The 19,327-nt window shown below is 42.0% G+C and overlaps 1 protein-coding gene across 4 annotated transcripts in view; it reads left to right on the top strand.

The window, feature by feature from the left end:
* The window catches only part of robo3 (roundabout, axon guidance receptor, homolog 3 (Drosophila)), a 609,199-nt gene that overhangs the window by 574,622 nt on the left and 15,250 nt on the right, over positions 1 to 19,327 (top strand). For all 4 annotated transcript variants that reach the window (XM_063038553.1, XM_063038552.1, XM_063038556.1 and 1 more), the window contains 2 exons: positions 1,229 to 1,429; positions 16,142 to 16,299. In XM_063038553.1, the coding sequence (XP_062894623.1) occupies positions 1,229 to 1,429; positions 16,142 to 16,299 (359 nt within the window). The remainder of the gene's footprint in view (positions 1 to 1,228; positions 1,430 to 16,141; positions 16,300 to 19,327) is intronic.

Here is a 19,327-nt window from a genome sequence, read left to right as displayed (position 1 = left end):
TTAATGTTGGAATGGTGTAAGTGGGTTGTTGATAGTCAGCACAGAGTGAATGGCTTGTTTCCATGCTATATATCCCTAAGTCATTCTCTAATGAGCTGAGAAATACAACACTGCATTGAAAGAAGTGTGCAACTACCATAAAACTTACTTACAAAGAAAGCTTGCACTATTCACAGGTTAAGGCATGCATACTGAATGGCAGGGCCCATGGAAATATTGAAGAACAATGGGATCTTGGGTAGATAAGAGGGTGAAGGTGGACATGGATACCCGTCTTCATTATCCTAGGTGGAGAATATAAGAGCAGGACAGTCATGGTACAGCTTCATAAATCATTGATTCAGCCACAATACAAAACCGTGTGCAATTCTGGTCATCACACTTTAGAAAGGGTGTGATTGCATCAGAGACGATGCAGATAAAATTCACCAGATGTTGTCTGGGATGGAGATCTTTAGTAACTGGAGAGTCTGTGTTTGTTTTCCTTGGAGTAGAGGAGGTTGAGGGATGTGGGAACTGAAAAAGGTATACAAAATTATGAGGTGCATAGATTGGGGTGATAGAGAGGTATCTCAAACTAGAAGGTGAAAGGTAAGGCTTAGGAAGTTTAGCGGGGATGTGAGGAGGTTAATGGGCATCACTGTCTTTGTGGCTTAAGCAGTAACCTCCAAAAAGACATTTTTCCCAAAAACTGATTAATATGTTATATCAAAAGAAGTGGATACACTTCCATAGCAACACTAATCTCTTCCGTGTGACTACCCCAACAATCATGTGCTGACCCCAATTTTGCCTCTGAGGCAATTGATTCAATAGCTAGTTTTCCACATATGGGGAGCTATGAGACTTGTAGAGACTGCTCACTTTTTGGCAGGTGTCAATGCTCCCAGCTGGGGAATGACACCTACTTCAGATCCCAAAACAGGCCTGAAGAATTCTTAGGCTCAAGCTCTGATATTTATCACTTGTGGCCCTGAACAGTGACTTAGCAAACTGTTCACTGATAAAATGGTGTCAGATGTGATCAGGGTCCACACTCAGCTTAGATACCATGCTAATGACTTGGACATTGATTGGCCAAATGAGGTCTCTCACTTTGACTCTTTCTTTGATGTTCCCCTATGCGCAATTTTCCAACAAGACTCACAATCAGGAACAGAACATTCGTTAAGCTGGAACGCTGACTTGGCCAGCTTTTGTTGACTCACTCTATCTCTGCCTTGGACAGATCTTCCACCACCGCCTGAGCCTCCCCCAGCTGATGGAGTTGTGGAGACTCCTTACTTACAGTCCAATAGAATGGAGACCGGGGGGACCTCGCTTGACCATGATGGAAATGCTTCGTCCACAGAGAGGAGGCCATCAGCTGATCAACGAACAGGGAGTGCACACCCTCACAACAGAGCTGCATCTTCACGACACAAAAATGGTGAGCAGAAGAAAGACCTCGGCAGTGGACAGCAGTGATTTGACCTTATATGTAACAAAGCTTTACTAATTTAGGATTCTCTCTGGAGCTGAAGTGTTGAACTGAAAAAAAAAAAGCAGTATTTACTTAACCCGTCCCATCGAGTTGTGTTGTTCCCTAATTCCTCGGATCTCAAGTTGTTTCTTGAGATGAGATACAGATTCCAAATACCCAAACTAATTTAGGCAGAAAAAAATCTTAATTCCTTTAAATGATCCAGCCTGGTTTAGAAGACCACAAAGACCATGAACTGTTTTAGTTGCTGCCTGCACCCTAGCAAGAAACTGGTTTAACCCTCAGCTTTAGGAGCCGTTTGATTAGTCACTGTCTTATGGTACCAACTCTGCTGAGCAACTAAACTAATCGTACTAACCTGTGGGATCTCTCTCCAGCTCGTCATTATAATGAAGATTGCTCTTTAAAAAATAATCTCCTGTAGGCTTCAGCTGTCAAACATACATTTTCATCAGTTTGCCTTGAACCTTAATCTGCTTGGAGTTTGTAGTTCTGAACTGGAGCACCAAGTTCTCAAACTAGCTGCAGTACCTTTGGGCTCAGAAAGCAAGCACTCAACCATACTTCTAGATGTCAATGGCTATCCAGTGTTTTTGGCTAGAAGAGGTGCATCTTTGAGATAGGATCAGGCTTAACTGTATCCTCTTATTTGCCAGCTAGTGCACATATTTACAGGGATACCCACTTAAAGGGTGGCCAATCCTAGCAATAACATAGACATAAACACAAAAAATTCTGCAGATGCTGCAAATCTAAAGCAACACACACACACACAATGCTGGAGGAACTCAGCAGGTCAGGCAGCATCCATGGAAATGAACAAACAGTCAACGTTTTGGGTCAAGACCTTTCTTCAGGACTGGAAAGGAAGGGTAAAGACACCAGAATAAAAAAGGTGGGGGGGATGGATGGATGGATGGATGAACATCAGGTGACAAGGCAAATGGTATGTTGGCTTTCAGAGCAAGGCAGTTTAAGTACAGGAGCAACAACGCCTTGCCTCAGTTATATAGAGGCTTGGTGATGCCATGCCTGAAACAACATTGTTATCTGACCTCAAAAAGAACATTCTTAAGAAAGAGAACATTCACCAGACTGGTTATTGGGTTAGCAGGACACATGCATGATGAGAACTAGGGCTTGTACACACTAGGGCTTTTAAAGAATAAGAAGAGAACTACAATATTCTGACAGGACTAGACAGACTGGGGAGAAACCAGACAAGGTCTCAGTTTCAGGTTACAAGGCAAGAGATTTATGACTGAAATGATGAGAAATTATTTCACTGAAAGAAAAGCAAATCTGTGGAATTTGCAACCACAACTTTTAAAACTTTTAGATAAATTCTAGACACAAAAAGCATCTAGAGAGAGAGATGAAATATGTTATTGAGATAGATTGTATTGAAGGGCAGAACAAGTTTGAAAGGTCAAATGGCCAATTCCAGCTCCTATTTTCTTAGTTTCCATGTTTCGTATGAAAGACATGGATCAGTTCAGTAGGTGAGCTGAACTAACTGGTCTTACAAAGATGGAAATAGGTGGTCTCAGATACAAAGTCAGAAACTCAGTGCAGGGTCAAATATGACACCAAGTTGCCAAACAAAGGGATGAAGTCAATGGTTGAGGATCTTGTGGCATGGACTGAACAGAGGAAGTTAGTGCTCATCCAACAAAATACCTTACAACTTAGAGACTTGGAGTGGCGATAGCAAGCCAGGGCGTGTCAGCAACATAGATGTGGCAACTGATGATGCGTTTTAAATTACATTGCAAGGACTAGCCTGTAGATGAGATATACGAGGAATCAAAGATTAGTTCCTTGGAGACATCAGCTGCACTGGGGCAGACATGGATAGAGAATCCACTAGGGGTATATCCCAATGGAATGATTGTACATGGAATAAAGCATAAATACGCTCAGAACTATTCCCTCCACAGAATCTGCTTTACCTGACCTCTCATGTACTGTATCTTACCAATAACATTTCTGGAGAAAGATTGTTCCATTAACGATCTACTGAGCCCACGGGCTAAGTTCATTTATATTTATTTTCAGTATCAGATTGTTGCTGGCAATGCTAGCATTTATTTCCCAGCACTAATTTCCCTTGTGAAGGTGATGATGAACTGTCACCTTGAACTGCCAGTGAAGGAATTTCTATGGTTCCACTCAGCAGGGAGTTCCAAGGATTTCAAAGCAGTTACGATAAAGGACCAGCAACATATTTTCAAGTCAGGATAGTGGTGTTCTCATGTTCTTTGCTGTTCTTGTCCTTCTTGGTGGTTGTGATTGCTGGTTTGTCAGGTACTCTTGGTCTGGATGAGTAGAGTGGTTCATCTGTCTCTTTTTGGAATGGGTGCTGCCTGCCCATTTATATCAGATATATTTCTTGCCATTTATTAGATCATGCCTGAATATTGTTTTGGTTTTGCTGCATACGGGTATAGTCTACTCTATTTGCTGTGGTGCATGAATGTGACTAAACATTGCACAATTGATGAAGCAGCTGATGGTGGCTAGACTTAGGACAATGCTGGAAAAAACATCCACAGTAAGGTCCTTGGGTTGTGATGATTGATGTCCAACAACCATCATCCATTTCTGAAGTCATTGTATCATCTGTGATTCCCACTGATTTCAGATTTACCAGGGCATCCTGATGCTACTGTAATTTCAGTGTCGGCTATTTTATCTCCCTATACAATTTACTTCCCTTGGACCAGATCTGTGATGAGATCTGGAGCCCAGTATTCCTTGTGCAACTGAAACCGGGCATCAGTATCTAAAACCAGTTATTGGTGGCTGCCTAACAGTTCTGCTGATGTTACCTTCTATCACATTGCCAATGATTGAGTAGTAATTAACCAAATTGGATTTGTTCATCTGTGGTGTAAACAGGTCATTGCTGACCAATTGTCAATTTTGATTTTGATACCCGCTAGTGACTGTAGCAGACCAGCTTTGCTACAGGTAGGGCTGGTTTAGAGCTCAGGTTTTCAGTAATACAACTGGGATGTTGTCTCATTCAATAGCCCTTGCTGAATCTAGTGCTCACAGGTGCCTTTTGAAAGCATGTGAAGTGAATCAGATAGGGTGTAGACTGGCTTCTGTGATGTTGGGATCCCAGCAGGAGGCCAAGGTGGAGCATCCATTCAGCACTTCTCCCTGAAAGTGTTAGCGAATATTTCTTCCTTTGCATTGGTGTCCATCTATTGGTCCCTGCCCCACTGAGGAGGAGGAGGAGGATTTAGTAGCTTCTTCTCCTTTTAACTGTTTAATTTTCCACCACCATCCACAACTAGAGCTTCATAGACACTAGCAGTTCTGCAGATGCTGGAAACCCTGAGCAACACGGACACAAAAAAGTCTGGTGTTTTGCCTCCCAGGTGCTAAGGTCCAGGATGTCTCAGAGAGGCTGCAGAAGATTCTGAAGAGGGAGGGTGAGCAGCCAGAGGTTTGTTAGAGCTGTTGGGGAGGGTTTAAACTAATTTGGCAGGGGGGTGGGAACCCTAGTGATAAGGCTGAGGATGGGGCAATTGGTATACAAGTATGTAAACAAGTGTGTAGTGAGACTGTGAGGAAGGACAGGTAGGTTGTTAGATCAGTTGAAGTGCAACATGGGGGCAAAATTGAAAAGGATGATGAATACAGGACTGAAGGTGTTGTATTTGAAGGCATACAGTATACTGAATAAGGTAGGTGATCTTGTAGTGCAGTTGGAGATTGGCAGGTATGATGTTATGGCATCACTGAGTAATGGCTGAAAGAAGATCATAGTTGGGAGCTTAAAATCCAGGAAACAAATTGTATTGAAAGGACAGGCAGGGAAACAGAGGGATGGGGTGGCTCTGTTGGTAAAAAATGAAATCAAATCATTAGAAAGAGGTGACATTGGATCAGAAGATGTAGGATTATTGTGGGCAAAGCTAAGAAACTGCAAGGGTAAAAATACCGTCATGCGAGTTATATACAGACTCCAGAACAGTAGTAAAGATGTGGTCTATAAATTACAATGGGAGATTGAAAATGCATGTCAAAAGAGCAATGTTACAATAGTCATGGAGGATTTCAAAATGTATGTGGATTTGGAAAATCGGGTTGGTGCTGGACCCTAAGAGAGGGAATTTGTAGAGTGCCTATGAGGTGGCTTTTTAAGAGTAGCATGTGATTGAGCCTACTAGGGGAAAGGCTATTCTGGATTGGACGTTGTGTTAATAACCAGATTTAATTAGGGAGCTTATGGTAAAGGAACCCTTGGGAGACAGTGATCATTATATGATAGAATTCACCCTGCAGTTTGAGAGGGAGAAGATAAAATCAGATGCATCTTCCCCTCTGCCATCCAATTCCTAAATAAGCACTACCTCACTTTTTTATTATTATCTCTGTTTTTGCACTATTTTTAATTTAACTATTTAGAAATTTAACTATTTCTGGTCAGTATTACAGTGGAGTAAAGAGAATTACAGAGGCATGAGAGAGGAGCTGGCTAAAATTTATTGAAAGGGGACACTAGCAGGGCTGATGGCAGAAGAGCAATGTCTGGAGTTTCTGTGGGCAATTAGGAAGGTGCAGGATAGATACATCACAAAGATGAAGTAGTATTCCAAAGAGAGGATGAGGCAACCGTGGCTGATAAGGGAAGTCAAAGGCAGCATAAAAGCAAAAGTGAGTGCATATAATATAGCAAAAAATGGTAGGAAGTTGGAGAATTGGGAAGCTTTCAAAAACTAAAAGGCGGCAACTAAAAAAGCCAGAGGAGAGAAACAGTGAAATATGAAGGTAAGCTAGCCAAAAATACCAAAGTTGTTACCAAAGGTTTTTTTCAGATACAGTTTATAAAGAGTAAAAGAGGGGCGAGAGGGAATATCAGACCACTGGAAAACGACCCTGGAGAGGTAGTAATGGGGATAAAGAAATATCAGATGAACTTAATAAGTATTTTGCATCACTGTGGAAGACACTGACAATATGCCAGAAATTTGAGAGTGTCAGGGGCAGAACTGAGTATAGTTGCTATAACTGAGAAGAAAGTTCTTGGGAAACTAAAAAGTCTGAAGATAGGTATGTCACCTGGACCAGATGAACTACATCCTAGGGTTCTGAAAGAGGTGGCTGAAGAGACTGTGGAGGCATTGGTAATGATCTTTCAAGAATCACTAGATTCTGAAATGGTCGTTGAGGACTGGAAAATTGCAAATATCACTCCACTCTTCAAAAAGGGAGGAAGGCAAAAGAAAGGAAATTACAGGCCAGTTAGCCTGACTTCACTGGTTGGAAAGATGTTGGAATTCATTATTAAGGATGAGGTTTTGGGGTACTTGGAGGTGCTTGATAAAGTAGGTCAAAGTCAGCATGGTTTCCTTAGGGGAAATCTTGCCTGACAAATCTGTTAAAATTCTTTGAAGAAACAACAAGCAGTATAGACAAAGGAAAATCAGTGGGTGTTGTTATTTGGATTTTTAGAAGGCCTTTGTCAAGGTGCTGCACATAAGGCAGCTTAACAAGATATTACAGGAAAGATCCAAACATGTATTGGCTGACTGGCAGGAGGCAAAGAGTGGGAATAAAGGGGGCCTATTCAGGTTAGCTGTCAGTGAGAAGTGGAGTTCTACAGGTTTCAGTATTGGGACTGCCTGTTATCTCATTATACATGAACAATTTGGACGATGAAATTGAAGGTTTTGTGGCCAAGTTTGCAGATGATACAAAGATAGGTGGAGGGGCAGGTAGTGTTGAGGAAGCAGGAAGTTTGCAGAAGGACTTGGACAGATTAGGAGAACGGGCAAAGAAGTCACAGGTGGAATATAATGTAGGGAAGGGTATGTTCATGCACTTTGGTAGAAGGAATACAGGCGTAGACTATTTTCTAAACATGGAGAAAATTCAGGTGCAAAGGAACTTGGGAGTCCTTGTGCAGGTTCCCCTGAAGGTTAACTTGCAGGTTGAGTTGGTGGTAAGGTAGGTAAACGCATTCATTTCATGAGGACTAGAATATAAGAGCAAGGATGTGATGCTGAGGCATTGATCAGACTGCACTTGGAGTATTGTGAGCAGTTAGGGCCCCTTATCTAATAAAATATGTACTGGCATTGGAGAGTCCAGAGGAGGTTCACAAGAATGATCGCAGGAGCAAAAGGGTTAATGTATGAGGAGTGTTTGATGTGCCTGGGCCTGTACTTGCTGAAGTTTAGAAGAATGAGAGTGGATCTCATTGAATCCTATTGAATATTGACAGGCCTGGATAGAGTGGATATGGAGAGGATGCTTCCCATAGTGAGTGAGTCGAGGACCAAAGGGCACAGCCTTAGAATAGAGGGACATCCATTTAGAACAGAGATGAGAAGGAATTTCTTCAGCCAGAGTGGGGCGATTCTGTGTAATTCATTGCCATGAGCGACTGTGGAAGCCAAGTTACTGAGTATATTTAAAACAGATGTTGAGAAGTTCTTGGTCAGTCAGGGTGTTAGAGGTTACAGGGAGAAGAGAGGATACTGGGGTTGAGAGGGATAATAAATCAGCCATGATGAATGGCAGAGCAGACTCGCCAGGCCAGATGTCCTAATTCTGCTGCTATGTCTTATGGTCTTATTGCCTAAAATGCTGAAGGAACTCGGGATGTCAGGCAGATTCTATGCAGGAGAATAAATAGTTGATGATTCGGGTCGAGACCTTTCATCAGGGCTCAGCCCAAAATGTTGACTGTTTATTTCCTTCCATAGATACTGCCTGACTTGCTGAGTTCTTACAGCATTTTGTCTGGGTTGCATAACTAGGGGTTCATTCTGATCTGTTGCCTATGGGAAAGCAAAATTCTGTCCATTACTTGCTGTCTTTGTCATTTATCATGCACTGTCTATCTGAGGAGCAACACATTATTCACTTCCTCCACTGTTCAGTGCTGGCCATCTGCAGTCCACCACCTTCAACCTCAGTGGCTGAACACCAGCATGTTAGATGGAATGTCTTGATCTTCAAATGATGCTGGAACATTGACGGTAATTTTGTTGAACGTGCACTCGTTTCTTACTCACTGGGGCATCGCTTCCTGGTGCTCCCCTTCCAGTGTTCCCATGCACCTTTTCAACTCACCAATGCCCCAATTCCCATGGTCCATAAAAAGTTACCTGGCTTACTGAAAAATGCATGACAGATAACAGTTAAAAGAAATGAATTGAAAATGCATTGGAGTATGAATGCAAATAACTTCCAGAAGTCCAGAAAATTATCCAGTCCAGTTCCAATTGTACTGGATTATCAGAGTTTTACTGTAAAAATAATTAAAATAGACAACTAGACAATAGATGCAGAACAACTGCAGTATTTCCACTGTGTGGTGTGGACTTAATCTCAAAATTCAAACTGAACCACTTTGGAAGAAAATAAGCATTTTTTTTTTCACTCAAAGGCAGGAAGAAATCTGAAGTCCTCTCCCATATAAAGCTGTGGATGTTGGATCAGTCAGAACTGATAAATCTTAAAATGGGTTTCAGAGCTGCTATTTCCAACCAACTATATTGCTGAATATTGGAGCAAACCTACTCCTGTTCCTGCATTTCCGTATTCCACACATTAGCCTCCCCCTCCCCCCAAAGGATATCTTATTCTGTTGGATGAAATTTTGCTGATTATGGCCCTTGTGATAAGCCCAGAGTTTCATTTATTGCCAGATAATTGAGGTTTATCCCAACTAATTGGGCCTCTCTGCCTCCACTGGCGTCTTTGGAGTTGCTGATTTCGATCGTACTATCAAGGGGAGGCTAAACCCATTAAAATTATTTATGGTGGCTTTTGTTATAATGTTGAAAAATTCATAATCTTTTGTCCTTGATGGATATGTAAATCTCTCTGCAACAAAATTCTTTTAACAAGGTTGTGGCTCAATGAGATGCCTTGCAATAATTTCCCAATACTTGGCAGAGCAGGTCTGAGATATTTACAGCAAATGGACTGGGTCAGCACTAAATTTCAAAGGAAGCCTTAAATTAGCTGCAAGGTAGGAAGGGTAGTTACCATAGTGTCATATTACTTTGGAGTTAGAGCTAATTGATTCCATTAAATCCATTCCCTGTGATGAAGGGTATGGAAGTGTTTTATTTAAATGAAAACTCTGTAGGTCATTACAAACATTTACAGACCAAGGCAGTGGAATATTAGGGAGATACAATTCTGAAATTGTAATGGCTGCCTTGTTGATGGATTTGCGATAAATAAGTGCAGCTTAAAATGCACTCCACATCTATCAATTAATGGTTCTGTGTTGCTGATTGGATATCTAGTATTTCACTAGCCTTTCCAGTACAATGTGCCATTTCTTTTAACTCGGAGGGTTTAGTAGTTAGCATTGTCAACTATATTGTCAGTACTTTTTCTAAAGCTGGCTGTGTGGGAGGTTGTCATTAATATCAGTGGTGATATTGTCAACTTATTTAGTGCTTACTCGGGAGAATGACTAAGATCAGCATTGTTAGTGAGATAGACAGCTCCCTGGGCTGAGTTACAGGTGCAAGGAAGCTGGATTGTATCAATAGAGGTACAGTGTACAGTGACACATGATGCTAGCTGGGAAAACTTATTAAGGTGCACAGAGGGAAGAAATGGATTAACATCAGTAATGAAAATCAAATAACAACCTCTGAATTCTTGAAGTCTAAATTAAAAACTGAACCTGCAGTATTTTAATGCCAGTATTGATCAACCTTAAGTGCTTCAATTTGCTCAACTCCAGCTATTAGTCTGTTGTCTCATTCCCCGACTTCTTGTTCATGCATTTCTACAATATTATTCGTAAGGCCAGTGATGTTGTGGGGATGGAACTGGACTCTTTCACGGTGGTGTCTGAAAAGAGGATGCTGTCTAAGTTGCATGCCATCTTGGTCAATGTCTCCCATCCACTACAAAATGTACTGGGTGGGCACAGGAGTACATTCAGCCAGAGACCCATTCCACCGAGATGCAGCACTGAGCGTCATAGGAAGTCATTCCTGCCTGTGGCCATCAAACTTTACAACTCCTCTCTTGGAGGGTCAGACATCCTGAGCTGATAGGCTGGTCCTGGACTTATTTCATAATTTACTGGCATAATTTACATATTACTATTTAACTACTTATGGTTCTATTACTATTTATTATTTATGGAGCAACTGTAACGAAAACCAATTTCCCCTGGGATTAATAAAGTACGACTATGACTATTAGCTACTTCCCAATAGGAGGACAAAGTGATTTGCCTGTATGTTGGATGCAAGATAGTTAAGCTTCTGTCTGTGCAACTTATGTTATATTCAAATAGTCTGTCCTTATGCACAAGAACTGAATCTTGGAAACTATTTCACTATAAGGGAATTACAACACTAAACTCAATCTGGAATTTACCTGATCTCAAGGTGGGACAGAGTTGAAGATAACTTTAGTAGAGTCTACAACTTTGTCTACTTTGAAATTTGAACTTGCATCAGCTGGTTGAACTTTTCCTTTGAGTCAAAAGATTGTGTGTTGAAGGACAACTCCAAAATCCACCCATTGAACCTGACCTGAACTTTAGCTTTTTACCAGAGAAGTGCTCCACTACTAAAGGTGTTGCATTAAAACCAGAGATTGACTGCTTCCTAGGGAAGACAGAACATATTCCATGATATCATCTGAAGATCATAAATTCTTCCTTCAGCTATCACAGCCAGGAACAAATGAGATTGGTAATCCATTTGGTAATTGTGATCTCTTGACTTGAACAGCATGGATGCTGCATGAAATGAGTGCACATTAAAGTATTTGATTTTGATATTCAAGTAACTTCAAATAAATGCTCCTCCTAAGCATCCTGAGGTATTCAGAAGTCAATTTCATAATTTGGAGTCAGATCCATGTGTATGCCTGTCTGTTTTCTCTCTCTGAAGGCCATTAATCAACTTGTTTTGACTTTTGCAACAGATCAGCAGCCTTCATGGCCATATTTTCTAGACCTAATAATCCATAAGTAGATGTTTTAAAATTCCTTGAGACAATAATTCCATAAGAAATGGGAACAGGAGTAAGACATGAGCCCCTTGTGTCTGCTTTGCTATTCAATAAGATACAGCCAATCCAAATTTCCTCTAGTCCCACCCTCTCCCCATTGGCATCTTTTCCCTGACTGATTAAATATTAAACCATTTCAACCTTGAATATATTCAAGGATTCTGCCTCTGTTACCTTTTTGGAACAACAAATTCATACAGTTCAAATGGAAAAAAAAATCTTCATCTTCAAGTCTGAAGTGGGTTTTGCTTTATCCTGAGACTATGCCCTCAGGTCCAAGAGGCTCCCAGCAATGAAACATCCTCCTGGCATTTATCCCATCAAGATCTCTTAGAATCTTCTGTATTTCAATAAAATTGCCTCTCATTCTTCCAAACTGTAATGAATACTGACTCCAGCAATTTAACCTTTTGCACTATTTATTACCTCGCTATTCTTCTTATGCACTATTTGTAACTTACAGTAATTTATGTCTTGCACTGTACTGCTGCCACAAAACAACAGATTTCATGACGTATGTCAGTGATAATAAAGCTGAATCTGATTCCCCATGACAACCTCTCCTTCTCTGGTGAACCTTCTCTTAACTACCTCCAATGACAATATATCTACTGTATATATAAGGGGACTACAATATTTCCATATTCAAGGACCCCAGAACTGTTGATAGTGTTTTGGATTTAGTTTCACTCACAACTTGTACGGTTGTAGTGAGAATTCCCTATTTTTATTCTCCAAACCTCTGAAGTGAAAACCAACATTCCACTGGCCCAATTACCTGCCATGTTTGTGTGGCATCTTTTTGTGCTCCATGTACAAAAACCTCCAAGCTCCTAGCAGTCTTTCTCCATTTAAATAATAATCCATTTCAAGACTTACTATAGTGTCAGAGTACTAAAGCACAGAACAGGCCCTTCGACCTATCTAGTTCATGCCAATCTATTAATCTGCTTAGTCCCATCAACTAGCACCCGAACCATAGCCCTCCATACCCCTCATCCATTTACCTATCTAAATATCTCTTAACTGTTGAAATCGAACTCGCGGCAAGGAAGACCACCCCTCCTCCAAATGATCAGGTGCTGTGTCTTACCATGGCCGATGTGAGGAGAACCCTGTGCGGGGTCAACCCACGGAAGGCTGCTGGACCAGACAATATTCTTGGCGGAGTGCCTAGAGGATGTGCAGACCAGCTAGCAGAGATTCTCACTGACATCTTCAACATCTCCCTGAGCAACGCCGTCGTTCCTACGAGCTTCAAGGCCGCCACCATCGTCCCCGTGCCGAAGAAGTCTTCAGTGTCCTGCCTCAACGACTACCATCCTGTTGCACTCACATCCATCATCATGAAGTGTTTCGAGAGGCTCATCATGAGGCACATCAAGACCCTGCTGCCCCCCTCACTGGACCCCCTGCAGTTCACGTACCGTCCCAACCATTCAACAGACGATGCCATTGCCATCACGCTCCACCTGGCCAAAAAAGACACATACATTCGAACGCTGTTCATAGACTTCAATTCAGCATTCAACACAATCATTCCTCAGAAACTGATTGGAAAGCTGAGCCGACTGGGCCTGAGCACCTCCCTCTGCAACTGGATCCTAGACTTCCTGACTGGGAGACCTCAGACAGTCCGGATTGGAAGCAGCATCTCCAACACCATCATACTGAGCACGGGGGCCCCCCAGGGCTGTGTGCTCAGTCCACTGCTGTTCACTCTACTGACCCACGACTGTGCTGCAACACACAGCTCAAACCACATCATCAAGTTCGCCGATAACACGACCGTGGTGGGTCTCATCAGCAAGAACGATGAGTCAGCATACAAAGAGGAGGTGCAGCGGCTAACAGACTGGTGCAGAGCCAGCAACTTGTCTCTGAATGTGAACAAAACAAAAGAGATGGTTGTTGACTTCAGGGCAACACGGAACAACCACTCTCTGCTGAACATCGACGATTCCTCCGTAGAGATCATTAAGAGCACCAAATTTCTTGGTGTTCACCTGGCAGAGGATCTCACCTGGTCCCTCAACACCAGTTCCAAAGCAAAGAAAGCCCAGCAGCGTCTCTACTTTCTGCAAAGGCTGAGAAAAGTCCATCTCCCACCCCCCATCCTCACCACATTCTACAGAGGTTGTATTGAGAGCATCCTGAGCAGCTGCATCACTGCCTTCTTCAGGAATTGCATTATCTCGGATCACAAGACCCTGCAGCAGGTAGTGAGGTCAGCTGAGATGATCATCGGGGTCTCTCTTCCCGCCACTACAGACATTTACACCACACGCTGCATCCACAAAGCAAACAGCATTATGAAGGACACCTCGCACCCCTCATACAAACTCTTCTCCCTCCTGCCATCTGGCAAAAGGCACCGAAGCATTCGGGCTCTCATGACCAGATTATGTAAGTTTCTTCCCCCAAGCCATCAGATTCCTCAATACCCAGAGCCTGGACTGACACCAACCTTCTATACCCTCTACTGTGCCTATTGTCTTGTTTATTATTTATTGTAATGCCTGCACTGTTTTGTGCACTTTATGCAGTCCTGGGTAGGTCTGTAGTCTAGTGTAGTTTTTGTGTTTGTTTTACGTAGTTCAGTGTAGTTTTTGTATTGTTTCATGTAGCACCATGGTCCTGAAAAACGTCATCTCGTTTTTACTGTGTACTGTACCAGCAGTTATGGTCAAAATGACAATAAAAGGTGACTTGACTTGACGTCCACCAATTCTGCTAGCAGCTCATTCCATACTCTTCCCACCCTCTGGTTGAAGACTCCCCTCATGTTCCCCTTAAGCATTTTACCTTTCACCCTTAACCCATGACCTCTCGTTCTAATTTCACTCACCTTCAGTGGAAAAAGCCTCCTTGCACTTACACTCTCTATACCCTTCTCTCAAATCTTCCCTCATTCTCCTATGCCCTAGGGCAGCGATCCCCAACCACCGGGCCGCAAAGCATGTCCTACCGGGCTGCGAGGAAATGGTATGATTTGGCAATATGAGTCAGCTGTACCTTTCCTCATTCCCTGTCACGCCCACTGTTGAACTTGAATGCACGCGAGGTCATTACCCGCGCATCATCCATGTCAGCGCGGTAAGGAGATCAACTCCTCGAGCTTGCAAATGACGGCGGGCTGAAAAGTATGTTTGACATAACAGCTCTGCTGGCATTCTGGATCAAAGTCAAGGCTAAATATCCTGAGATAGCCACAAAAGCACTGAAAACGTTGCTTCCATTTCCAACATCATATCACTGCAAAGCGGAGTTTTCTGCGATGAATGCAATGAAAACTAAATTACAGAATAGACTGGACATAAGGAACCCCCCTTCGAGTATTGCTGTCTCCCATCACCATCTTGTTGCAGGGATACAAACCCAGGGCTTCCACTGATTCAGCGATTTTGGTGTGTTGCAATGATTTTATGTGTTCATACGGGGAAAATATGTGCTGTGTGTTTAATATCCAAACGTTACTTAAAATGTTATGATGCTATTGACTTACTTATATAACCATATAACAATTACAGCACGGAAATAGGCGATCTCGGCCCTTCTAGTCCGTGCCGAACGCTACTCTCACCTAGTCCCACCGACCTGCACTCAGCCCAGAACCCTCCATTCCTTTCCTGTCCATATACCTATCCATTTTTTCTTTAAATGATAATATCGAACCTGCTTCTGCCACTTCTACTGGATGTTCATTCAACACTTACTTCAAGCTCCCCTGTCCTCCCCTGATAATTGACTTATCACTATATTCATGCGAGGAAAATATACGCTGTGTGTTTAATATTAAATTCGTTAGATCAACCCTTTTAGAAACGAAATTGAGTGTATTAGCCACTTATCACCTATATTCCGGTCGTGATTAACCCCCCCCCCCCGGACAGAATCGCCAAAAACGATTTGTAGAAAAAAAATCGGCACGTACACGCACGCGCAAGTCACGCATGTGCACTGGTGCCCGCACAAGGCTTCATGGTCATTGTAGTCTTTCTCAGGGTAAACACAACGTATTTCATTGCTACTCTTGTCCGTTGACAACCCTACCCCTCTCCCCCACCCCCCCGAATTGGTCGGTCCGCAAGAATATTGTCAATGTTAAACCGGTCTGCAGCGCAAAAAAGGTTGGGGACCCCTGCCATAGGGAATAAAATCCTAACCTATTCAACCTTTTGCTATAAGTCAGGTCCTCATGTGTTGGCAACATCCTTGTAAATTTTCTCTGTACTCTTTTAAGCTTACTGATATATTTCCTATACAAAGCACAACACTTTAAATTAGGCCTCACCAATGTCTTACACAACTTCAACATAACATTCCAACTCTAGTACTCAATACATTGATTTATGAAGGTCAGTGTGCCAAAAGTTCTCTTTACAAACCTATTGATCTATGACGCCACTTTCAATGACCCTCTCTATCCATGACGTCACTTTCAATATGCTGCTATAGTGGGATTTGAACTCAATCTTGGAACTGATAACCCAGTACTGTAATTGCTAAGTATTGCAGATTTTCACAGGTTTTACACTCTTTAGAGGTGTGAGAGATACAGAACAAATCAGAGTGATTTCTGTTAATGGTTTTAGGCTGCTAGATTAACTTTTCATTTTCTTTGAATTGCTCTTGCAGAAGATGACTTAATACCGTACAGTAAACCCAACTTCCTGCAGCGGGGTCAGATGTCAAGCAATTGCTCCACAACAGGAAGTTCATCATCCAGAGGTTCAACCGGGTCACGGGGTCACGTAGCAGGGCGAAGCAAAGGAGCTGGAGTAGACCGCAGTGAGGTAGGAGGCTATGGAGCCAACTTCCATAGTACAACATCCTGGAGATCTGGTACCTTATTGATCCCCTGTCCAAAAGGAATGTATTAACAGATGATTGTCCCAGCATTAATGTACTTTTGTCTTGTGAATGCCATCACCATTCACCATATGTCAATCTAGGCAGATAACCCATTTACTCTTGTTCCATCTAACATGCAATGTACAGGGGTTTCCAGTAATTCTAACAAAGACCCCATGACATGTGGAAGATAGCCTTATAATGTTTTCAGAATCAGCTTAGGGATGGGATTTTCTTAAGGACAGAATTTCTTAGGGATAGGATTTCTAAGCATTTGGAAAACCATGGCCAAAGTAGGGAGAGCCAGCTTTGCTCTATGCAGGGCAAGTTGTGTCTTACTAGTTGAGTTCTTTGATGAGGTGATGAGGGTGATTGATGAAGGTAGAGCTGTGGATGTTGTCTTCATGGATTTTTATAAGGCATTTGACAAGGTCCCTCATGAGAGGCTGATCCAGTAGATTAAGATACATGGGATCCATGGTGATTTTCTGTTCTGGATTCAGAACTGGCTTGACCATGGTAAACAAGGGTCTTGGTGGAATAGACTTGCTCTAGCTGTAGGTCTGTGATTAATGGTGTTCTTCAAGGATCTGTACTGGGACCTCTGCTGTTGTGATGTATATAAATGACCTAGATGAAAACGTAGATGGGTGGGTTAGTAAGTTTGCAGGTGACTTATTCTGGCTTTTTCCCCTTCCTTTCCAGTCCCGATGAAGGGTCTCGGCCCAAAACATTGACTGTTAATTCATTTCCATAGATGCTACCTGAGCTGCTGAGTTCCTGGAGGCTGAGGGGAGATCTGATCAAGGTCTATAAAATTATGAGAAGCATAGACAGAACAGACAGACAATATATTTTTCACAGTGTTGAAATGTTTAATACCAGAGGGTGTGCATTTAAGGTGGAGGGGGGGTAACTTCAAAGGAGATGTGAGGGGCAAGTTTTGTTTGTTTGTTTGCTTTTTTTTTATAAAAACAGAGTGGTGTGTGTCTGGAATACACTGCCTGGGGTGGTGGTAGAGGCAGAAACATTAGGGACTTTTAAGAGACTTTTAGATAGGCACATGAATATGAGGAAAATGGAAGGATATGGAAGTATAGGCATAAGAGATTAGTTTAGTTGGCTTTTGATTACTAATTTAATTGGTTTGGCACAACGTTGTCGATCAAAGGGTCTGTTCCTGCGCTGTACCGTTCAATATTCTTTGTTAACAGTTTGCATTGCATCCCCATACATTTTATTTCTCATTTATATAAACACAAAGTCTGTGCTAAGGATAAAATGTAGAATTCTTCCTAATTTTATTATTTCTGTAAAGGTTTGGTTCTGAAATTCCATGGGAATCTTATGGCCCTCTGTAATTGTTGCAAATGACTGAGAAATGAGTATTGCCAGACTTATGGAATTTGTATCATCCAACCCACCTAGTTTCTGCTCCACAGGGCCATCCACCCTACATCTATCCACCTAACTCATTTTATTCATTGAGGGCAAGGCCAGCATATGTTTCTCAGGCCTAATTTCCCTGGAATCCAATGATTTTTCAGCCATTTCAGAACACAGTTAAGAGCTATCAACACCGGAGTGTGTCCTGAGCCAAATACTGTGCAAACCAGGTAAGGACAGCAAATTAGTGTCCATCAGGTAACTGCTTTCATGACAAGAATTTGATGATCATCATTACTGACACTGGATTTTATTTCAGATTGATTTGATTAACAGGGTCCAAATCCCCCGGCTGACATGCGATGTGAACTCATGTTGCAGGTTCACTAGCCCAGCCATCTGGTTTGCTAGTCCAGTTACATAATGCACTGTACCAGTTCTATCAGCAGAGCCCTCTTTCCTGTGGGACTGATTGTTTGATTAACCCTTAAAAGTATCTATTCACTTCAACCCCTATTCATAATCCTAACCACACTCTGAGCTTTCATCTGAATTTCTTCTATTTACAGGTAACAGTTTTTATATTTATGATTTAATTGCCCTATGATTTTGAAAGCTAATGTATTTCAACTATCAGCACACACCTTTTACAATGATATAGCTCGTAAAAACAGCAGATGAATTTTAGCTACCATGGTGAGGTGGCAATTGGTGTTTCTCCAGTTAAATGTAGAGGAATGCTATCCAAAGATTCAGGCTAATAATGCTACAAATAGCTGCTTGCAGGTAAGTTGTAGATGATTGGGATAAGCATCTGCATTTGTAGAGAAATAGCTTGGTATAACACCTAACTCACCTTTGCATTTCTGCATGTTTCAATCAATACAACAGTCAGATTGTAATCTGAATCAGTGCAATGATTGTTGCTGTGGAGTTGATACCAATTACCACACCTCTACAAGTCTGGGTCAGTACCGTTATTATTGTGTATATGTACACTGGATTGATAGAGCACTAACTGCATTTGTCCAAATTTTAGTCAGTACCACAGCTACTGAAATTGTTATGTTCAGTCAGGAGAAGAGTCATTGATATTAGTAACATTAATTGTTTGAAATTCTATATTAGGTTGCAGAAGAATATTGCAAGATGGAAACTCGACCATTAGGTTCACAAATCTACCATTCTAATGGAATAGGGTAACTCTGAAGGAGGTGATGAAACTTTGCTTTACAAGCCATTGTACTTTAAGAGTTAAATTATCATTTGTTGCAGAGGCGATGAAAATTCTCTCCAGAGAGATCGGTGTGCTCCCCGCTTGAGGGCAAGGATTTATAGATAACTATGTCAGGAGTCCTTTAGAGCTCCATTATGCGGTTTAGATTACAAAGCTAATCGCTGTATTAACATCCATTGAACCCCCTGCACCTTATATACCTGATACTCCCTTAATGTGCCTGCTACTGGAATGAAAAGAACAGCTTGTGAGATGACTCTTTGCTCTGAGACCTGCCCAGACCTGTCAGGCCTTACCTAGAGCAAAGGGCCAACTTCAGCCTCAATTCCTTTCAGTCATCTTTTTTT

Source organism: Mobula hypostoma, chromosome X2 (assembly GCF_963921235.1).
Source record: "Mobula hypostoma chromosome X2, sMobHyp1.1, whole genome shotgun sequence".
Taxonomy (NCBI): Eukaryota; Metazoa; Chordata; class Chondrichthyes; order Myliobatiformes; family Myliobatidae; genus Mobula; species Mobula hypostoma.
Note: the sequence above shows the minus strand (reverse complement) of the source record. Positions and strands in the feature narration are given on the sequence as shown.